The 22,396-nt window shown below is 39.3% G+C and overlaps 1 protein-coding gene across 1 annotated transcript in view; it reads right to left on the bottom strand.

Moving 5' to 3' along the window:
* The window catches only part of TRIP4 (thyroid hormone receptor interactor 4), a 78,919-nt gene that overhangs the window by 16,751 nt on the left and 39,772 nt on the right, over positions 1-22,396 (bottom strand). Inside the window, exons 8-11 of the mRNA XM_079767787.1 lie at positions 22,082-22,208; positions 16,729-16,916; positions 13,250-13,374; positions 10,755-10,846 (exon numbers count right to left, since the gene is read on the bottom strand). Coding sequence (XP_079623913.1) covers positions 10,755-10,846; positions 13,250-13,374; positions 16,729-16,916; positions 22,082-22,208 — 532 coding nt within the window. The remainder of the gene's footprint in view (positions 1-10,754; positions 10,847-13,249; positions 13,375-16,728; positions 16,917-22,081; positions 22,209-22,396) is intronic.

The raw sequence follows: 22,396 nt of genomic DNA, 5'->3' as shown, positions 1-22,396 counted from the left end.
CCAGCCATCTAGAACAGCAGTCGCCAACCCGTGGTCCACGGACCACTGGTGGTCTGTGAGATACAAAAGGTTGGCGACCACTGATCTAGAAAACATTTCTTTTCCATTTTCATAAAAGAAAAAAAGTTTAGTAGTTTTGGGCAACCACAGATTCAGAACCAAGTGGGCATTTTCACCAACTCTGCAAGAGTGCCTCCATTTAGTCCTTGTACTGAAATGATCAGTAACTCCTAAATGATGTCAATCTTCACAAATCCCCAGATGACCTCTAAATCTTATACCTGTCTCCACGGAACTAAGAGCTAAAGCAGTCAAGAAAAAGTCACTGACAAGGAACATATATTTGCTGTAGGTTTTCTTGGTTTAAACTTTTAGGAACTAGATAAGACATAAAATCAGGCTCTGAAATCTATTTAGCTGAAAACCAACTCCAAGTAGATTGAGGTGATAATACTCAGAAAGAAGAAAATGAGTCTGATAAAAAGGCCACATGCACAATAGATCCAAAGCAGCAGATCCTGAAAGCAACTGTGTTCTCTGATAAATAGTTCTTGTTTACATTTTCCTTCAAAGCAATTCAAGGTGTTCAAAGGATAACTAGTATCCTGGGCCCTACTCTCCTGGAAGATAAAAGTTTCCTCACATCAGGGTAACAATGATCATGATACTTTGACTACTGTATATTGATTGGGGTTGGATAAAGATCATGCCAACTGGCCCAAAGTGGGATAGCTGAACTCTCTTGTACCAGTACCCAATTCAAATCATGTATCAAAGGTAGGTAGTTCCAGCTCAATGATACAGAGTCAATTCTTATTTGCTCCAGGTGAAATGAATAAGTGATAAGCAATATATAGTTTATAGGTCTTATAGTCATTTGAGGAAGATGATCTGGTTTAAGTCACAAAGCATTGGTCTCCTGGTCCCATCCTACTCACAATAAAATTTCCACTGTGGTTTTCTGTGCCTTTTGGAGTCTTATGCTAGAATCTCCACATGCAATAGAATCCAATCAAATATATTTCTCTAAAATTAACCTCAGCTTTTCTGCCCTGACCTTTCAAGACCTAAATGGGAATCACCAATTCATGACAAGTATTTTTGGTCTTAATTTTTATATAGCAAGTTTTCACTCCTACTCAAACTAGTAAGAACCAAAAGAAAATTGTTCTTAATTAAAGATACTACATTGTAAGATTCTTAACCACTTAAGTCTACCCTGGGACTGATACCTCCTCTTGAGTTAAAGACTGCCAATTTTAGATTTTATCTCCCAACTAGAGGCCCAATGCATGAAATTCATGCAAGAGTAGGCCTTCCGCCCTGGCTGGTTTGGCTCGGTGGATAGAGCATCAGCCTGCGGACTGAAAGGTCCCAGGTTCGATTCCGGTCAAGGGCATGTACCTTGGTTGCAGGCACATTCCCAATAGGAGGTGTGCAGGAGGCAGCTGATTGATGTTTCTCTCTCATCGATGTTTCTAACTCTCTATCCCTCTCTCTTCCTCTCTGTAAAAAAATCAATAAAATATATTAAAAAAAAAAAAAAAAAAGAGTAGGCCTTCCTTCCCCCGGCTGCCGGCACCGGCTTCCTTCTGGCACCGGGGACCCGGGCTTCCCTCGCAGCCCCGGTTTCATCCAGAAGAAGGTCGTCTGGTATAATTAGCATATTATGCTTTTATTATTATTATGGACTAGAGGCCTGGTGCACAAAATTCGTGCACGGGGGTGGTGGTGGTGGTGGTGGTGGTGGTGGTGTATGTCCCTCAGCCCAGCCTGCACCCTCTCCAATCTGGGACCCCTTGAAGGATATCCGACTGCCCATTTAGGCCTGATCCCAGTGCAATTGGGCCTAAACAAGCAGTCAGACATCCCTCTCACAATCCAGGACTGCTGGCTCCCAACCGCTCACCTGCCTGCCTGCCTGATTGCCCCTAACTGCTTCTGCCTGCCAGCCTCATCACCCCCTAACCACTCCCCTGCCAGCCTGATCAACGCCTAACTGCTTCCCTGCCGGCCCAATTGCCCCTAACTGCCCTCCTCTGCCAGCCTGGTTGCTCCCAACTGCCCTCTCCTGCAGGCCTGGTCACCCCTAACTGTCCTCCCCTGCTGGCCTAGTCACCCCCAACTGCCCTCCCCTGCAGGCCTGGTCACCCCTAACTGCCCTCCCCTGCTGGTCTGGTCGCCCCCAACTGCTCTCCTCTGCAGGCCTAGTCCCCCGCAACTGCCCTCCCCTGTAGGCCTGATCCCCCCACAACTGCCCTCTCCTGCAGGCCTGGGTCCCTCCCAACTGTCTTCCCCTGCAGGCCTGGTCGCCCCCAACTGCCCTCCTCTGCCAGCCCAGTCACCCCTAACTGCCCTCCCCTGCAGGCCTGGTTGCCCCAACTGCCCTCCCCTTGCAGGCCTGGTCCCTCCCAACTGCTCTCCCCTGCTGGCCTGATCGTCCACAACTGCCCTCCCCTGCTAGCCATCTTGTGGTGGCCATCTTGTGTCCACATGGGGACAGTCATCTTTGACCATATGGGGGTGGCCATCTTGTGTGTTGGAGTGATGGTCAATCAGTCTTTTATTAGATAGGCTGTCTGGTTTGACTCAACTGAGAACTATTCTGAGGCATAGCTCAGAGAATCCTTTGACCTCAGTTAACATATCAAGGTAAGATCATTATTAAGCACTAGAGGCCCAGCACATGAAAATTCATGCACTCAGGGGTTCCGTTAGCCCGGCCTGCGCCCTCTCCAGTTTGGGAGCCTAAGCCATAGTCTGACCTCCCTCTATGGGAGGTGACCTGGGTGGGCCTATCAGGGGATGGCACTGGCCAGCGAGCAGCGGGCCCCGCCCCCCCCAATCGCCCCTCCGCCACCGCTGGCAACCGCCACCCCCCATCATCATCCCCTCCCTCTGCCCGCTGGCATGCACCTTGGCTGACCTGGTGCCGCCGACTCGCCAGCCCCACCCTCCTGCCCCCCACCGACCAGTCATTCCACCATTAGGTCAATTTCCATATTATGCTTTTATTATATAGGATGATTAACATTAATAGTACCCCTTTATTACATAACATTTGTCTTTTAGAACAAAACAGATTAAAATATTTTAAACTATGCAAATGAAAACTTATAAAAAAATTGATTTTGGTATGGTGAGCACACACTAGAGAACACCTCTCCTTCACGGCTACAATATGGGTTTCCTTTGCCATAGCTCATTTATTTTAAAATGTTGTTTACCTTAAAAGAAAATTCTCTTCTTTTGTATACCCCATCTGGACTAATGGTAGTACCATTTACCCACCCACCCCAGCCAGAAACACAAGTTTATTCTAGACTTCTTTCTTTTTCTCATTCTTCATATCCAATCAAATCATCAAGTCCTAAACATTTCAATCATTTGTTCCTTTCTGTCCACTAAACTGCCAGAGTATTGTTGCAGACCTTCATCATGCCTCACCTGGACAATCATTTCCTTGTATTTAGGTTTGCCCCATCCAGTCCATCTTTCCTACTGCTGCCAGGATAATCTTTCTAAAATACACATCTCATTACAGCACTTACATAGTTGCCTTTAGAATACAATTCAAATTCCTTCACAACGCATTTAAGGCTTTTCATATAGCACCCATTGCCAGCCTCTCAATACCTAGTATATTGTTACAACTTTTATTGAGTACCTACTATGTGCCAGGCTATATACTAGGACACTGGAGATAAAAATAAAAATGAATATGACATAGAGGGTGACCAACTACATGTGAACATTTTATTTATTTTTTGTAATTATAAAAAAAAATTACCATCCTGCCAAGGAGGAAATGGGCTGAAGTCAGGGAAGACTCTACTGAAAGAATGACATCTAAGCTGTTAAAAAAGATTAAATAGGAACTCTCCTGGCAGACAAGAGCATAGACACATGATATAGCATGGTATATTGAGGAAGACATAAATTATGCCTTCTTCAGGACTGACCATTTTTAGAAGCTTCTTTAACCTTCCCTACCCTAACTCCAGCTGACTTAGGGTTTGGTCTCCTCTTTTGTCTATTTCTTTGTTCATATGATAATTATTATGGTTGGGTTTTTTTGTTTCAGTCTCTTCTAGTAGACTTAAGGATTTAGAGGGAATAAAATATCTTGCTAAGCCCTGGCAGGTATGGCACAGTTGGTTAAGCATCATCCCATGAACCAAAAGGTTGCCAGTTTAATTCCTGGTCAGGGCACTTATCCAGGATGGGGGTTTGATTCCTGGTCCGGGCGCATATGGGAGACAACTGATCGATGTTTCTCTCTAACATCAATGTTTTCCTTTCTCTCCCTTCCTCTCTCCAAAGTCACTAAAATATATATATATATATTTAATCTTGTTAAAACTCTGGATCCTCAGTCTTTAGCACAGTGCCTGGTACATGGCACATGGTCAATAAATTCTTCATGAATGTACAATTGTATAATATTTTGAGCAATAAAATTTTTAAATAGGAGATGATTTACCACCTGGTTCATATAGTGGACTGGATGACAAATCAAGAAGCTTTGAACAGATTACAGATTACAGTAAGATAGCAAGACTAAGCAGATTCCTTCTAAATCAAGCAGACCACATTCTCTCTAAGCCTGGGTTTACTTACAGGTAAAATGAAGGTGCCAGATTAGGTGTTTGATTCTACCTATATAAAACCTTTTGCACCTGCCTCCCCCCCCCCCCCGGCCCCCGCATTGCCTAATTCCACTGGCATTATCCTAGAACAGATTTTAAAAAATATCTCTACCTTGAATGACAAATGTCTTCTCACTAGTCTTCCTACTTTGAGTCTTTTCACTGCAATCCATCTTCCGCCTTGCTGCCAGAATGATTTTCCTCAAGCAAGGTTCTGATCACCTTCAAAACACCTTTTCCCATCCCACATCTGACTACAGAAAAGTCTTCCCCCTAGACCTAGAGCCTGTCATTCAAAGGTATCTACCTCTGACAAAAACATACCTTTCCAGTTTTGTTTGCTGCTTCTTCCCCTTCACTCATATTCCTCCCTCAACAAACTAGTTTGCTATTACTCTCCATACAGGCCCATAACTGCCTATCTCACCTTACTCCTTCTCCTTGGCATGTGCTTTCTACCATCTAAGTAAGAAGACTTGAACGGCAATCCCAATTCTACCAATTACTAACAGTATACGAGTTATTTTAACTCTCTTAGTCTTAAGTTCTCTCATTTCTAAAAGAGGGGTAATGATAACTTGGAGTAGTTGCCAGGGTAGAAAATAACATACATAATAGGCCTGGCACATAATAAATTATCAAAAAGTAATAGATTTTATTATTACTACCCTTCAAGGTTAATTCAAAAGCCATCTTTTTCTTAAAGTCTTTTGTGATCCCGCCCAGCTGGAGGCAACCTTTTCCTCCTTTAAGTTCCTCAGAGGCAGCCTTTACTTCTCTTGAAATAGTCGTCTTTGCTTTTTATTTTGTATTTGGTTTACATACATATCTTATCTAGCTAGTGGTCTTTCAAACATTCTGAGGTCAGAAACTTTGGCTGATTCAATTTTTTGTTTCCTTTAGTGTCTAAAACCATGACTGATTTGTGATAGACACTCAAGTATTTATCAATGAATAAAAGCTTAAGAAAATCTTAAGAATTATATGCTCATTTTCAGATGAAAAGCTAAACATTTAAAAATGTACATAAATGAATATAAAAATATTAATATTCCCTTTCTCTCTTCAGGATAAATACAACAGAAAGCATAATGCTTCCTAGATTATTTAAAAATGTACATGCCTGTCCTCAATTCATTAAGTGAACACTTGCTACCCAGGTTGCAAAAAACTCGGAGTCTATTCTGTCAGAAATTCTAGTAAATGTTCTAGTTGTCATCAGATTCCAAAAATACATTACCTATCTCACTCAAATGAGCTGTGATTTTATTTTTATTTTATTTTTAAATATATTTTATTGATTTTTTATAGAGAGGAAGAGAGAGGGATAGAGAGTTAGAAACATCAATGAGAGAGAAACATCGATCAGCTGCCTCTTGCACACCCCCTACTGGGGATGTGCCTGCAACCACGGTACATGCCCTTGACCGGAATCGAACCTGGGACCCTTGAGTCCGCAGGCCGACGCTCTATCCACTGAGCCAAACCGGTTTCGGCTGAGCTGTGATTTTAAAGAACTGCCAAGGGTTAGGCTAATTGTGGCAGATATTCAATACCCCTTTCTATGGGTTCTCAGATACAGCCCTCAAGATTCCTTAGGAACATACATTTTAGGTCTATAAATTGGTAGGTTTTCTCAGTACAACATATATGTGTTTTTATTGATTTGAGAGACATAGGAAGGAGAGAAAGAGAGAAATATCAATTGGCTGCCTCCTGCATGCCCCCTACTGAGGATCAAGCCAGCAACCCAAGCATGTGCCCTGACCAGGAATCAAACCTGTGACCTTTTGGTTCATGGGACCAAACTGAGCCACACTGGCCAGGGCCCTTTTCACATATTTTAAAAGAGAATTTGGGGACTCTTTATTATTTAAGGTCAATGCCTGATTTAAATATCGACTATTAATTACTTCCTTCATTTTCTAACTTCTAACCTCTCAGACATACAATCGTTGGTGATAGTAGCCAATGATTTCCACATATGAAGTGGTATTTGCAATCTTCCTGATCCTCATAGATCTTTTTTGAGATCTATGGATGCTTTTTTAAATATGTTTTTATTAATTTTTAGAAAGAGGAAGGGAGAGGGTGAGATAGAAATATCAATGAGGGAGAAATATCAACATCAATCCATTCCCTACTGGGGAATCAGCCTGCAACTGGACCATGTGCCCTGACTGGGAATCGAAACCTGTGATCTCTTGGTGCATGGGTAGATGCTCAACCATTGAGCCACACCGGCCAGGCTGGATATTCTTATAGAAGTCTTCTCCTCTGGAAGATTGCAATTCTATTGCTAATGCAATTATATAGGCACACAGCAGCAGAACTGCTTCATCACAATTCCTTGAGCCCTGGCCGGTTTGGCTTGGTGGTTGGAGTATTGGCCTGGGAACATAAGGGTCACCAGTTCGATTCCAGATCAAGAGCAGGTACCTGGGTTGCAGGTTTCATCATCCTCAGCCCTGCTGGGGGCGAGTGCAGGAGGCAATCAATGGATGTCTCTCTCACATCAATGTTTCTCTCTCTCTCTCCCTCCCTCCCTTCCACTTTCTCTAAAAATCAATGGAAAAAGATATCCTTGGGTGAGGATTAAAAAAAAAAAAAGGGTCTTGGTTATTATAAAACCCATAAGATCAAATGGAATAAAGGGTCAGTAAACTGGCAGGAGAGGAATGGATTCAGTACAGAAGAAATTGAATAATCAATGACCTTGGAGATTTCAGACAAATCTGATTTTCTATTGAAGGCAGAGATATAAATAGCACAAACATAACACAGACACATAGAAACAAAAGCCACCAGCTCAACTTTTTGTCTGAAAACTTGTTAAGTCTAGAGAACTGTTCAAACCACAGCTGCTAATGGTTATGGATTTGGCAATCAAAATGTCTTTGTTTAAAAAAAAAGTTTTAACTGCCTTACTATTGAGGTTACAAACCGCAGCCTTGATGCATTGTTGCAGTTAACATCCTCCCTGCTGTTTTTGAGAGCTTACATCTGCTGCTGGCAGATAAAACGCTGGCAAACGGCATGGGCTCCTTCCAGGGGAATACAAAAGTTTTAACTAGATGGCTCTCATCTACCTCAGTCTCCTGAGTTGAGCCTACAGTGATTTCTGTAGCACTCCTACCTTGTCTAGGTTGATCTCCTGCTATTACTTAAGAGGGATGAAGGTCTAGTGGGATTCTTTTTCTGGTACAAATCAGCCATGCCAACCATACTATTCTTAGAAGATAAAAGGAAGATGAATTCTTAGCTCAGGGGAAAGCACTTTTAGCACATATTTTAAAGCCACTTCTAGTGTAGTGCACTTGATTTTTAACAACCACTAATAAAACCTTAACTGTGTTTTTGTTTTAAACTAAATGATCACACTATGCTGAAAATAGTGAGGGCTTAGTATATTTTAACTAATCAAAGAAAGGCCAAGAATTTAAGGTCAGGAAGTAAGTAACTGAGTTTCTTTGGGGAAGAGAAAAGTTAGGAACAAGATGGAGAAGTAAAATGTGGGCCAAGTCACATAGGAGATTGGTTTCAGTTGAAATAAAATTAGTATATCCACATGGGTTTTCAAAGAAAATGCAATTTAGCTGAGTGATGAGAAATGAGTGCGGAAATGCAGAAAGACTTAAATCAGGAAAGTGTCTCTTGGACGATTCTCCCTCAGTGAGCTGATCTATGAGGATGAGAGAAAACCAAACATACCCAGACTAGCACTTCCAAAACTTACACACCACAAGATACTAGTTCTGAATATGCAAATAGGGAGTGTTTGAGGGGAGGAGGGGAGAAGAAGGGGCAGAAATGTGGTCAAAAAGTTTTGTGAACACTGCAAGTTATAGCTACCAGATATATCAGAGAGTTACATCAGAGAGTCATAATACACACTAGCATATTAAGGGCTCTGAGTTTTTCAGTAAATAAATTTATTTAATCCAAATACATTTTCCAAATGTATATGCTCATGGAAACCTCACAACTCCCTACCCCCGCTATTTTTCAGAGAACACCTATGCCATGGAATAGTTTGTGAAATGCTAGTGTAGGGTTATTATTCCTAAACTCTCAATTCATTCTTGCAGAAATGAGAATAAGGTTGGTAAAACAGACGAGGCAATTACATTTCGTACATCATAGAACCCTAGCTCAAAGAGAGACAGACAGGTAGGTTACCGATGGTGCTTGAGACATTTTCCAAAAGCAGCCAAATACCAAAGCTACAACTTTAAAAGCTGTAAGATCCTTATTTGATAAACAATCATCAAATAGGGATAATACCAATTCTGAATACATTCATGTGCTACCTTCAAACACAGAATAGAAACAAAAGGGAAAAGCCACAGAAAAGCTGACCATAGGAAAAATAAGCATGGGATTACTGTGTTTAATGAAGCTTAGAGGCTTCTGGCATTTTGAGATATTCTAATGTCATACATTAGGGAAATTCATAAGGAGAGTTGCCATGACCTCCAGCTAGAAACATATGAAAGGATTCCTACACTTCTATAAGCTACCTTCAGCATTCTCAGGATAAAAGACAGAATAGGAGTATTATGTTACCCTGAAAGATAGGTAACCTGGAGAAACCAAAATGATATTTTGTTAATTAGATTTCTAATTCCATAGACTAGGAATATAGTTTTCCAACCTTTTCTACATAAATTGTGGCAAAAAGAAGACTGGCTATAAATCATTTGATCTTGTATCAGGTGGTGGTTTGCTTGATTGGCAAATGAGAAAGTAAAGGTGGGTTCCTTGCCAAACCACCATCCACACTGCCAGATGCTCCTGGTTATTTTTGTTAGAATGCAAATAACCTAAGAGGAAAAGTTATACTACGCTGTTAATGACTGTGAGAGTCTCTAAAATTGTAAACCCTACACCAATATAAGGGATTCTTACATTATTTCTAAACTGGAAAAAAAAAGGATAGAGTAAAAAAATGACACTGAAAAAATGGGCAAAGGGCCCATTAGATGGATAGGACAGGCACAAGTGTGTGAAAAATGAAGAGCCTCCACATGTCTGTGGTTTTGTGTAGATCTAGATCAGTGCTAAGAGCGGGGGGGGGGGGGGGGGGGGGGGGGGGGGGAAAGGCCAGGAGTAAAATTCATGCCAAATTACATGCATTGTATTCACATACATAAAGCAATCAGAGAAGGGCTGAGAAGACGATCCACAAGAAAATGAAAGGCAGAAAACTAGAGAGATAATAACTACTGGCTAAAATATGTGAAGAAAGGATAGAGAAGGTGATATAGGAATAGTGTTTTTTTAAAATGCAGACAGTAATAACACTAGTGAAAGGCAAATAAGTCAGGAAAGCAAAGAATTTACTGAGAAAAACGAAGCTAAAGAACACTTTAAGCACAGTGGTAGAAGCCCTACTGCTTAAAGTAACGATTTAAAGTACAGTAACCCCATATTGATAGGTAAAACTCTTCATGCTTCAAGGATGATCCTTCTGATTTTGGATTTCTCTAGTCTGAATCTAAACACAAGGCTCTAAATTTCAAGTTTCCCAATTAAGCTAAAGTCCTTTGGCTCCCTCTGCTGTTCAAAAATGTACTTTAGTTATGTCAGTTCAATCTTAAATTGATCAAAATACACACATATGTACACATGCACACCAAACTTGTCACAGTCCAGGCAATCAGAGTTCAAACATTTGCTTATCATGAATTCTCTGGCCCAGACCAAATGTTCCAGAATAAGTAATAACAAATTCTATCATTCCTACCACCTAACTGAAATAATTCAAGGGATAATGGAAGCTTTATTCACCAAAAGCAGTGAACTTTTACTAAGGGATGAGAATCCTATATGTGTTATCTGGATTGTGGCAAAAGCTTTTTATGCAGAAATGTATACGTACCTATTCTCCATATACCAGAAATCAAAGCATCACTATACCATACTTATTCTGTTTTTACCCTGGTCTTTTCTCTCCCTAATATCTCCTAATTAAGTTTCTCTTCACATGTTTAAATTAAGTTGCTAGCACCTTATTATCATCAGGATATCCTGTGTTGAAGGGTCTATATAGGTCAGTTATAGTGGCGAAGCAAGCATCTGTCCAAGAGAAGTATTCTTACTCACCTGATCCTTAAATTGATTCTGGGACAAGCAGTCAATTAGGTCCACACAGCCCAGAAGACAACCTGATGGATAGTCATTGGGAAATTCCACATCTGAATCAAGAATAAAGAATGATTAAATTTCCTTTTTTGTGACCATGGAACTCACGAATCTGTTTTCAATTATCAACAAATCACTTTCTCTATTATCTATATGTAGACATAAGGAAAACAATGAGGTTTTTATTTGGCTCAACTATTGATATTTTAGCAAAAAAAATTACCCTAACCAGTTTGGCTCAGTGGATAGAGCGTCGGTCTGAGAACTGAAGGGTCCCAGGTTCGATTCCGGTCAAGGGCATGTACCTTGGTTGCAGGCACATCCCCAGTGCAGGGTGTGCAGGAGGCAGCTGATCGATGTTTCTCTCTCATCGATGTTTCTAGCTCTCTATCCCTCTCCCTTCCACTCTGTAAAAAAATCAATAAAATATATTTTTAAAAAAATTGAGTGGCTGGTTTAGTCCACTCTCCACATCTTAAGCTATAGGAAAATTACCCGCACACCATCGAAGTTCAAAGACCCCACAATTTCACTTCAAACAAATCAATTCCACTACACTCATCTGGATCAGACTAGAGTTTGGTGATGAAGGGTTTTGGAAACAAGCTACAGGTGTCAAGAGAAAACCCATCAATATTTTTAAAAAATTAAGAATGTCAGAACACACAAATTTAAAACAAGCCAGTTATATCAGTCAAAACAGAAATACATTTTTATAGAAACATGTACTTTTGATTCCGAAACCAAAACAAAGCTTGGTTTCATTCATATATATATATATATATATATATATATATATATATATATATATATATATATATTAGAGGCCCGTTGCACTAAGATTCGTGCAATAGGCCTTCCTTCCCCTGGCTGCCAGCACCGGTTTTCCTCCAGCACCCAAGACCCAGGCCTTCGCTCTGGCCACCACCTTCAGTCTTTGCTCCAGCCAGAGCACCGCTCCTGTAGCTCCCTCCACCCCCTACCATCCCCCTCATAGCAGGCATCCCACCCCACCCAGCCGCTCCACGCCTGCATGCCTGCTGCCCAGAGGCCCAGAGCGGTTGGAGGGGTGGGGCCGCCACCTACTCTGTTGGGTTAATTTGCATACTCACTCCTGTTTGGCTGGTGGGCATCACAAAGTGACGGTCAATTTGCATATTTCTCTTTTATTAGTGCATATATATATATATATATATATATATATATATATATATATTTCAGAGAGGAAGGGAGAGGGAGAGAGATACAGAAACATCAATGATGAGAGAAAGTCATTGATCGGCTGCCTCCTCCCCCGCTGGGGATTGAGCCTACAACCCGGGCATGTACCCTTAACTGAAATCTAATCCGGGACCCTTCAGTCCTCAGGTCGACGCTCTATCCACAGAGCTTGAATTTTAAAAAACTTTTATAGTTGTTGCCCTGGTCAGTGTGGCTCAGTTGGTTGGGTGTTGTCTGTGCACTGAAAAGATTGCTGGTTCGATTCCTGGTCAGGGCACATGCCCTGGTTGCAGGCTCAATCCCTGGTGGGGATGTGTAGGAGGCAGCCAATGGATATTGCTCTCACATCAATATTTCTCTCTCTCTCCCCCTCTCCCTTTCTCTCTCTAAAAATCAATAAAAAATCTTTAAAAACAAATAAATAAATAAAAACCTTTTATAGGTGTGTCTGTAATTGTCCTCTCATTCTATCTTAAAAAGAACTGTATGATCTGAATAAAAGGAAGGAAAACAAGAAACCTAAGGGTCAGAAGTGTATTTTAAGATCCAAATTTAGTGTGCTGAGGGTGATTGTCAAAATACACTACTTAAGTCAACCAACCTTGATATGTCCAAATCCAACAGCAGATGTCTATTTGGGTCACTACCGATAAAAATTCTTATTTGTGGTTCTTCCCAATCTAAAGATCCCAGAGTTTATAGCAGTCATTTTACTATCATAGTAAATATACTATGGATAAAATTTTCTCAGATAAAACTAAGATTGCCCTGGCCAGTGTGGCTCAGTTGGACTATCAACAACAAACACCAAAAGGTTTCGTGTTTGATTCCTGGTCAGGGCAAATACCCAGGTTTCAGGTTAGATCCCCTGTAAGGGTGTGTATAGGAGGCAGCCAATTTGTGTTTCTCTCTCAAATCGATATTTCCTTTCTCTCTTTCCCTTCCTCTCTCTCTGGAATCAATGAAAACATATCCTCAGGTGAGGACTAAAAACAAACAAAACAAAGTAAGACTAGTTGGTTGATTTCTGGTATTGAGAACTAAAATTTTTATTTGCACTATTTGGCAAATTAATGCTTCAACAGCTCTCTATGACCTGCCACTAAACAAGCAAATACACAAAGTTTAAAGTCACTTTCATACTTTCAGAAAAAAAAAATCATAGGAAGAAGGAAGTGAAAGTCAATGACTTCTCTCAATAAAGTAAGACTAAAAGGAGAATATATGGTTGTTACCTTTCCCACGAAGAAAACGATATGTAGTCTGGAGTTCTGAGACTTCTTGAGGGGAGGGTCTTTTGGCTGTGGCTGCTATCCAAAGTCGTCCTCTGTGAGGGGTGTACCAACTTCTGCCCTCCACCCTTAAACAAATATAAATTTATCAGGAAGAATCTAAATTCTAGTGTCCTGGAGGATCTCATAATATACCATAAATTATCCAGTTGAACAAAGAGATCTGTAGATGATACCTCAGCAAGAGGAGTATTTTTTGTGGAAAATAATTCTCGCACAATATGCTTCACTTGAGTATGAATTGTGTTCTCTTTCCCCAGTTATTCCTATTATCAGAACAAGGACAATTCATCTCTCTCAGCTTCTATTTTTTAAAATATGATCTCTATAACTCAGACTGGGGGCTTTCATTAGCCTTGGGACTTTTACAATCCAAATCTTCTATTTTAAAGGTATCCAAGTTGTCCCACAAAAATGGAAATCTGTGCCTTTCTTTGAGTCAAAGGCTAACCTTTTCCCTGAAAGATTTGTCAATTGTTCTCTAACCTTACAGAAAAATTCTCACCCACATATAATTCCTCAAGAATAGTTACTTTTATAATTGTTATTTAAAAGGATTTAAGTAAATAAAAATGTTTATAATCTTTACTCTTTAAATTGCCACCACATTCATTTATATTTTCCAAGTATTTTATAAAAGGTTATGTTCTTTGCAGGTAATTAAATAACCTGTTCACTAGTGTGAATCTTTAAATGGAATAACAGAACGCATTCCAGAGAATTTCATTACTCCAAGGATTACAAAAAGATATTCCTCTTTTAATTCATACCAATAAAATAAAGTACCTAGATGATATACCCCTATGATACTATTCTTAGAATGGGAAAAAGGGATATTCTCATATCCTTAGTTTTCCAATGTAGATGAATCGGAAGACTGCTGGGCACAAAGTAAGTACTCAGTAAATGAGGAATGAATCAATATATTTCTTCCCTCTATACCAAATAACTTTAAGGGCTACTGGGGAAATTATCTCACAAGCATAGCAAAAACACCCACTTTATTTCTGTGGGAATAGTGATTGTGGGTTGGATGCTGCTCATCCTGTTCTTTGCAGTGAGAAAATCTGAATAAACAGATCCAAAATAGGATAAGAGAAATGTAAACATTCTGATTCCCTCAGCAGAGAACAAGCTGTCTAGTTTTCTACTTTAAAAAGGGAAGGCACCTAATTGCAGAGAACGAATGAGGAAACAGACACCTGTAGGCCTGGCTGCCCTGGAGCAGCAGCAGAGTCCTACACACCTGCTCCAACAGCACAACACACCTGGACTATGACGCAGATAGACAAAGCAGGAAAGCCTGACCTTCAAGAGGAGGGGAAAAACGGTAATGCAACTTAATGAAGGAGGGAAATCACAACTAATCACGAAAACACCAAAGCACTAATGATTGTTCCTAAATATTGATAACAAATTTTCTTTCAGTAAAGTAGAAAAATGACTCTTACACAGTGAGTGGAAAAAGCACTTTAAAACCTGACCTCTAGTTCCATTCCTGCCACTAGTAACTAACTTTGGAATTCAAAGCAAGCTACTTTATCTTTGCCTGCCTAAATGCCCTCATTTGTCCAAGATTGTAATAATACTGCCCCAATCTATTTAATAAAGCTACCTCTTTGAAAATGGTAAAATGTTATTTAAATACAAAGTATTATCCCATTATGAGTTAGGACACTGCCAGGCATATAAAATTCTGATAAATAAGAAGGAAGAAAGTGATATCTGTACTCCCATATTCGCTGCAGAATTATTCACAATAGCCAAGACATGGATTGATGAATGAATGGATAAAGAAGATATGATATATATGTTTATATACATATTGATATATTATTCACAACCATAAAAATGAAGAAGATCCTGTCATTTGCAACAACATCGATAGACATTGAAGGCATTTTGCCAAGTGAAATAAAATAAGTTAGACAGAGAAAGACAAATATTGTATGATCTCACTTATATGTAGAATGTGAAAAAAAAAACAAACTCATAGACACAGAAAACAGATTGGTGGTTGCCAGAAGGAAATGGGGAAAGTAGTTAAAAGTTACAAACTTCAAGTTATAAGTAACTTGTGGGGATATAATGTACAAAATGGTGACTATAGTTAACAATATTTTATTATATATATTTGAAAGCTGCTAAGAGAATAGATCTTAAAAGTTGCCATTAGAAAAAAAAACAAAAATGTGTAACTGTGTGGTGATGGATGTTAACTAAACTAATTGCGACAATCATTTTGCGATATATACACGTATATCAAATCATTATGTTGTATACCTTAAACATATACAATGTTGTATGTCAATTTTATCTTTTTGTAATGTTTTTATTGATTTTCTTTTTTTTTTTAGAAAGAGAGGAAGGAAGAGAGAGAGAGAAACATTGATGAGAAAGCATCACTGATCAGCTGTTTCCTACACGTCCCCTACTGGGGATCAAGCTTGCAACCCAAGAATGTGCCCTGACTGGGAATCAAACCAGCAACCTCTCAGTACCCAGATACCGGCCAGGGCAAATGTCAATTTTATCTTAATAAAATTGGATAAAAAAGGAAAAATAAATGTTGTAATGACAAGTGAAAGAAGAAAAACACAAACATAAATACATATTATGACCTCACTATATAACAATTTGCATAGGAAAAAGAACATATACACTCCAAAATGCTAACAGTAGCTGTTTCTAGCTACTTTTCTGTATTTTCCCATTTTTAGCCACTTTTCTGCATTTTCCAATTTTCTACTTATATTTATAAAAGAAAAATACCAAACTATTTTTAAAAATTGAATTGAGAAGAAACATATGAAACCATGGAATTATAAGCTATTACTATCACCACTAACAGGTACAACAACTCCACTCTATTATAGCTCTACTATATTTCTCACTACTCCTCCCAATTTTTGTAGGAAAGGAATTTGTGGTAAAATAGTTTCTCAATATGGTTACTCAGATAGACAGATAGATTAGCTGGATGGATAGACAGATAGTCAGATGAATGAAAGAAAAACAAAAGCAAAGAGGCTAATGTCTTAAATTAATAAATATTAAAAACCTTGAATTTCAAATAGGATCAAACCATTAAAAAGTTGAGTGCCTTATTACAAAGGCAGCACCAAGAGAAGTTTTATCAATAGACTTCCTACAAAGATTTTTAAAAAAACTGGTATTCTATTGTTTGTTATGACTAAAATCCTTAGCCATTTTAACCTCAGTTTTTTAAAGCTATTCAGTAAAAAAGAAAACAAAAAACTATTATCAAGTCAGTAACATTAATATATTGCTTAAAGTTTTATGTACTAAAGAATATTATAAATCATCACTAGATTGGGGAAACTAAATTCTAATCCATAACTCTAAATCAACTTGATGTCACTGTAAAATCTCTCACTGTCAAGATTCACTTCTGTTCTTACCTTTTAATCCCTCTGACAAGCAGAGAAGCCCAGGGCTGATGCATAGAGAGGCACCAGCCACCATCAAAGCCTTCCTGAAATTCTTCATCCTGGATTCGCAACTGGTGCCGATATGAGTTGAACTCTGGTTCTGATCCTGCTGAATGGAAAGCCTTCTTCTGTGTGGCTGCAGCTGTCTGGTCTATCCACTACACAGGGGGGAAAAACAACATACAGTTCTGAAAAGGAAAGTACCTGGAGTAGGTCTAAAAAATGAGATGAATGCTAATAATGAAATCTTGGTGGGAACATATTTTTAGAAAATTTTATCCCATCTTTGAAACAAGGACAAAAGACCTGGAGAAGGTACAAATTCAGTAGAAGCCCAGGTATGATAACAAGGTTCCATTTTAGAGGATAATTAGAATGTTGAAATCTCCACACAAAGCTTTCTAATTCCAGCAATAGTACAACTATCATACCAAATAACTGGTCTGTAATTATTTCCATTTTATACTTATTAATACATTATGTTTCCCAAAATAAATATTTCAGCCCAATGAAGATTTAACGTTTTGATCTGTACATTCTTCATGTGCTGAGGGGCAGAATCACATGCTGGTACAATGATAAAGCCAAACAGATATTGTCAGGGGCAGTAGTTCTGACTACTGGATGCAAGAAGTATTATTCTCTTAACCTGAATTAAACAACTTGCCCCTAAAGGAGAGAATGGAGCACTACAGAAACGAGGCTTCCATCATGTAAAGAGAATAGAAATTACATGGTACAGGTAATTACAGGAGACTGAAGAGTCCTGACAGTAGTTCAGTCAGAGAATGACAAAGGTTAGTGTTTCTTCCATCCAGAGCAAGAAGACTGAGTGCTCCAAAATTTAAGGGGGGAAACGAGGCTTTATTAGGATGGTGAGGTTAGATTAGTTGTCTTAATTTCTTGACTTTTTACTTAGTAATTTATAGATGGGAAAAAATGCTAGAGTGGTAGCCCAGAAACTCTAAGCAATCACTTAACCCCTAAAGGCAGTGATGGGCAACCTTTTGAGCTTGGTGTGTCAAACTTCGCCAAAAAACTGAGCATAACTCGGGTAGTGTGTCACTTTGAGGAAAAAACATTATTTCGTGATATTTATAGTTTAAATAACATAAATGTATAATTGTTATATATAATTGTATTTAATAAACCTCAGCGGCTGCGTGTCATCAGAAATGGCTACGCGTGTCAGTGCTGACACACGTGTCATAGGTTCGCCATCACTGCCTAAAGGTTTCACTTTTCTATAATGTAAAATAATGGGGTTGGACTAAATAAATCTCTAAGAATCTTTCCACAATAAAATATAAGTCCAATCCACTTTGTATATTTAAAAAACCCCACAGAAACATTCAAGTACTTAACTATATGAAAAGGCACAAAGCAGCAACATATAAAATATAAAAAAGATTATGGTTGTTGCATTCAAGGAAGTTACAATCCTAATAGAAGACAGACACATAAATAACTATCCAAAATATAAGGCAGAGAGATGCAAATCAAAACGACAATGAGGTACCATCTCACACCTGTCAGAATGGCTATCATCAACAAATCAACAAATGACAAGTGCTGGCGAGAATTCAGAGAAAAAGGAACCCTCGTGCACTGCTGGTGGGAATGCAGACTGGTACAGCCACTGTGGAGAACAGTATGAAGTTTCCTCAAAAAACTAAAAATGGGACTATTTGACCCAGTGATCCCACTGCTAGGAATATATCCCAAAAACTAGAAACACCAATCAGAAAGGATATATGCACCCCTATGTTCATAGCAGCACAATTTACCATAGCTAAGATTTGGAAATAGCCTAAGTGCCCATCAGCAGATGAGCGGATTAAAAAATGTGGTACATTTGCACAATGGAATACTATGCTGTTGTAAAAAAGAAGGAATTCTTATCATTTGCAACAGCATGGATGAAACTGGAAAGCATTATGCTAAGCGAAATAAGCCAGTCAGAGAAAGATAAATATCATACGATCTCACTCATTTGTGGAATATAATGAACAACATAAGCTGATGAACAAAAACAGATCCAGAGACAGAGAAGCATTGATCAGACAGTCAAACCTCAGAGGGAAGGTAGGGGAGTGTGGGGTGAGGGGGAGAGATCAACCAAAAGACTTGTATGCATGCATAAAAGCCTAACCAATGGACACAGACACCACGGGGGTGAGGACATGACTGAGGGGTGGGGGAGCAATGAGGGAAAAGGACACATATGTAATACCGTAATCAATAAAGAAAAAAAAAGGAATGCACACCAGAACCTACAAAAAACCCCAAACATATAACGTATAAGGCAGAATTGAGTAAATACTACACAGGGATATAAACTCTTCAGTAGGAACACAGAGGAAGAACTGATCCATTACAGGGAAAATAAGTAATTTCATAATTATGTTAATATTTGAACAATTCTGAGGCCCACATTCTCTGTTCTTCTCTATTACAGTTCTTGTTTATTTTACTTGTTTCTCTATCCTCACAGTCATTTTGCTAAATTAATCTCTTATTACCTTTCAATAATACTATTGAGCCTTGTTAAGTGGTCTCATCTACCTTTTTAGCCTTTAAGAAACTGTCTACTGCCCTCCTAGTGCTACAACACTAATTCAGGCCCTCAGAATCTCCCCACTGTGCTACTACAATAACCTTTTTAGCTATTTCCCTGCTTCTAGTCTTATTCCTCCCTCCAATCCATTCTCTACATAGGCATAGAAGTCAAGTCAATCTTCAGCTAAAATCCTTCAAGGCCTCTTCTTTGTCCATTTTAGGATAAAACCAAACTCCTTAGCATGAGACATAAAGGCTTTCATAATGAGATGCTGCCTATTGTACTGGCTTAAGTAGTATCCCCTCCAAACTTACGTCCACCAGAACCTTACTTGGAAATAGAATCTCTGTAGATGTAAATGAGTTAAGATCATACTGGATTATGGTGGACCCCAAATCTAAGGACTGGTGTCCTTATAAAAGAGAACACACAAAGACAAAGACAAAGACACACAGGTGGCAAGCTCTTCCTCCAGGGAGCACACACTTAACTTCTCTCTCCCCACCCTTAACTACTCTCCTTCCCCCAACAAGTAATTTCCTAAACTCTAAGGTACCCCACCCCAACCAAGGTAGCAATGGGCAGTGGCAGTTCATCCAGGGCTAACCCCCTGACCCTGTCCCCAAGGCCCCCTTTTCTCTGACTTCCTAGTAAGCCAAAGCAGACCAGCCTAGGCTCATTTCCCCAGCCCTTTCTTGTTTCACTGTCCCCAGCTTTTATATATATATATTTTTAAAAGATACACAGGAAAGAAGGCCATATGATGACAGATGCAGAAACTAGAATGACAAGCTACAAACCAAGGGCTGCCTTACAAGCACCAGAAGCTGAAAGAGGCAAGAAAGCATTCTCCAGTAGAGCCTTCAGAGGGAGTATGGCACTGCTAACACCTTGATTTCAATGTTGAGAACTGAGAGAGAATAAGTTTCTTAAGCCAACCAGTTGTGTTGCTTTGTCATGGCTACTTAGGAAACTAATACACCTACTAGTCCATTTTAACTTCAAACAATACTTAATTACTTGTGGTTCTCCAAAGCTCTCAAACTGTTGAGCCTCTATACATGTTGTATCTTCTACCTGGAATTCCCTTCCCAAATCTGTCTGCTTCAAAATTCCTATTTATCCCTTATGTCTTCTCTTAAACACTATTTCTTTTGTGACTCCTTGAGTGGGCTTATGAACTCTCTCCTAAAGTCCTATTGTACCTATGACATGTGTCTATCATAGCAATTACTTTAATTAATGATAATTATTTGTATTCAAACACATCTTCCTACTAAGTTTAAAGTCCTTAAGGACTGGAGTTAGGCCTTTATCTTTTAATTTCCCAGCACCCAGCAAAAAAAAACCTAGCACATATACAGTACTGATGAACAAATATTTCCAGTTAAGCTGTCTGCAGCACTGCTTTGATTGCAACTCTCTGTTTAAGAACCTTCTATGGCTCAAATGTTCCTAGCTAAACATTTAAGCTCTGGTTCTACCTACCTAACCCTATTCTATTTCTCACGATAATGCCTTTTATGAATACTATCTAGGTTGCTTAAATTCAGTATTCCATATATACACTGAGTGGCCAGATTATTATGATCTCTGAACGCATAATAATCTGGCCACTGAGTGTATATTCTATATAATAAAAGGCTAGTATGCAAATTGTCCCCTCGACAAGGAGTTCAACCAGCAGGCAGGCCAGCCAACCGCCCATGTCCCCTCCCCCTGGCCAGGCTGGCCGCACCCCACCCATGCACGAATTCATGCACCGGGCCTCTAATATATATATGTGTGTACACACACACACACACACACACACTGAGTGGCCAGATTATTATGCGTTCAGAGATCTTAATAATCTGGCCACTCAGTGTATATCTCCCATGCTCTTGTGTACCCATGGCTTATTCCGATAGTTCATTCTGCCTGGAATGTTTTTCCCATCATTTCCAAACATCCATTTTCTTGGACATTTACTTGTAATGAATGACAGCTTCCCTATAAAAAGCCTCTTTTAATCCCCTGAACTGGAAGTAGTCTTTCCCTCCTCTGGACTTCCACCATACTTTATTTATATCTCCATTAGTCTTAAAGTTGCATATATAATCTTTCCCCCTATTTGTCTATGAGTTCTTTAAAGATAGAAGTAATGCCTAATATTCTTGTACAAAATAGATGCTCAATGTACTTGATAGAAAATGACGACAATGAATATGTGAATTAATGTATTAATTTAAAACATCACTCTATTGGACTACCCATATTCTATAAAATATACAGAAAAAAACACTAACAAAAGGACCATGGAATTATCTAAATCTTTATAGTACTTAACAAACCCTCTCTTTGAAAATACTCAGAAGATAATACAGTCAACTTGTCAGAAGTGCTGCAAAAAGACTGGAATGAATTGAACCAGAGAATAAGGGTGGTGGGTACGTTGAGAAAGCAGATTGGGATTTAAAGCCTATTGAAGAGGCACACTTGAAAGGAGAAATGTCTGGGCCCAAACTTCTCTCATTATCAATTAGAGCCGTGGTCGGCAAACTGCGGCTCACGAGCCACATGCGGCTCTTTGGCCCCTTGAGTGTGGCTCTTCCACAAAATACCACGGCCTGGGCGAGTCTATTTTGAAGAAGTGGCGTTAGAAGAAGTTTAAGTTTAAAAAATTTGGCTCTCAAAAGAAATTTCAATCGTTGTACTGTTGATATTTGGCTCTGTTGACTAATGAGTTTGCTGATCACTGAGTTAGAGCAAAGATCCACTAACCTGGGGAGGGGACTGGTACAGGTTCGGATTCACCAGAATTCCCAAAGGCTCTTCAGAAGATCTATCCAGTTTGGTCAGTGATTGGTTCAAGGTTCCACTGGCAATAGCCTGTATTGTCTCATCTAGTCTGTGATAACAAACCAAAGGATGCAATAATTGGTAATATTCTATGTTCAGTAATACTTACCACCAATAAAAAAAACCTTCTACAGTAATAATTTTACAATTCAAAGAGGGGTTCAGAGATAACCGCCTTCCCCCACCCAAATTTCCTTCTCTTTATTCCAACAACCTGAAGGAATATGAGTTAGTAAA

Source organism: Cnephaeus nilssonii, assembly GCF_951640355.1.
Source record: "Cnephaeus nilssonii genome assembly, chromosome: 4".
Taxonomy (NCBI): Eukaryota; Metazoa; Chordata; class Mammalia; order Chiroptera; family Vespertilionidae; genus Cnephaeus; species Cnephaeus nilssonii.
The sequence above is the reverse complement of the archived record's forward strand: the minus strand, read 5'-3'. Positions and strand labels throughout refer to the sequence as shown.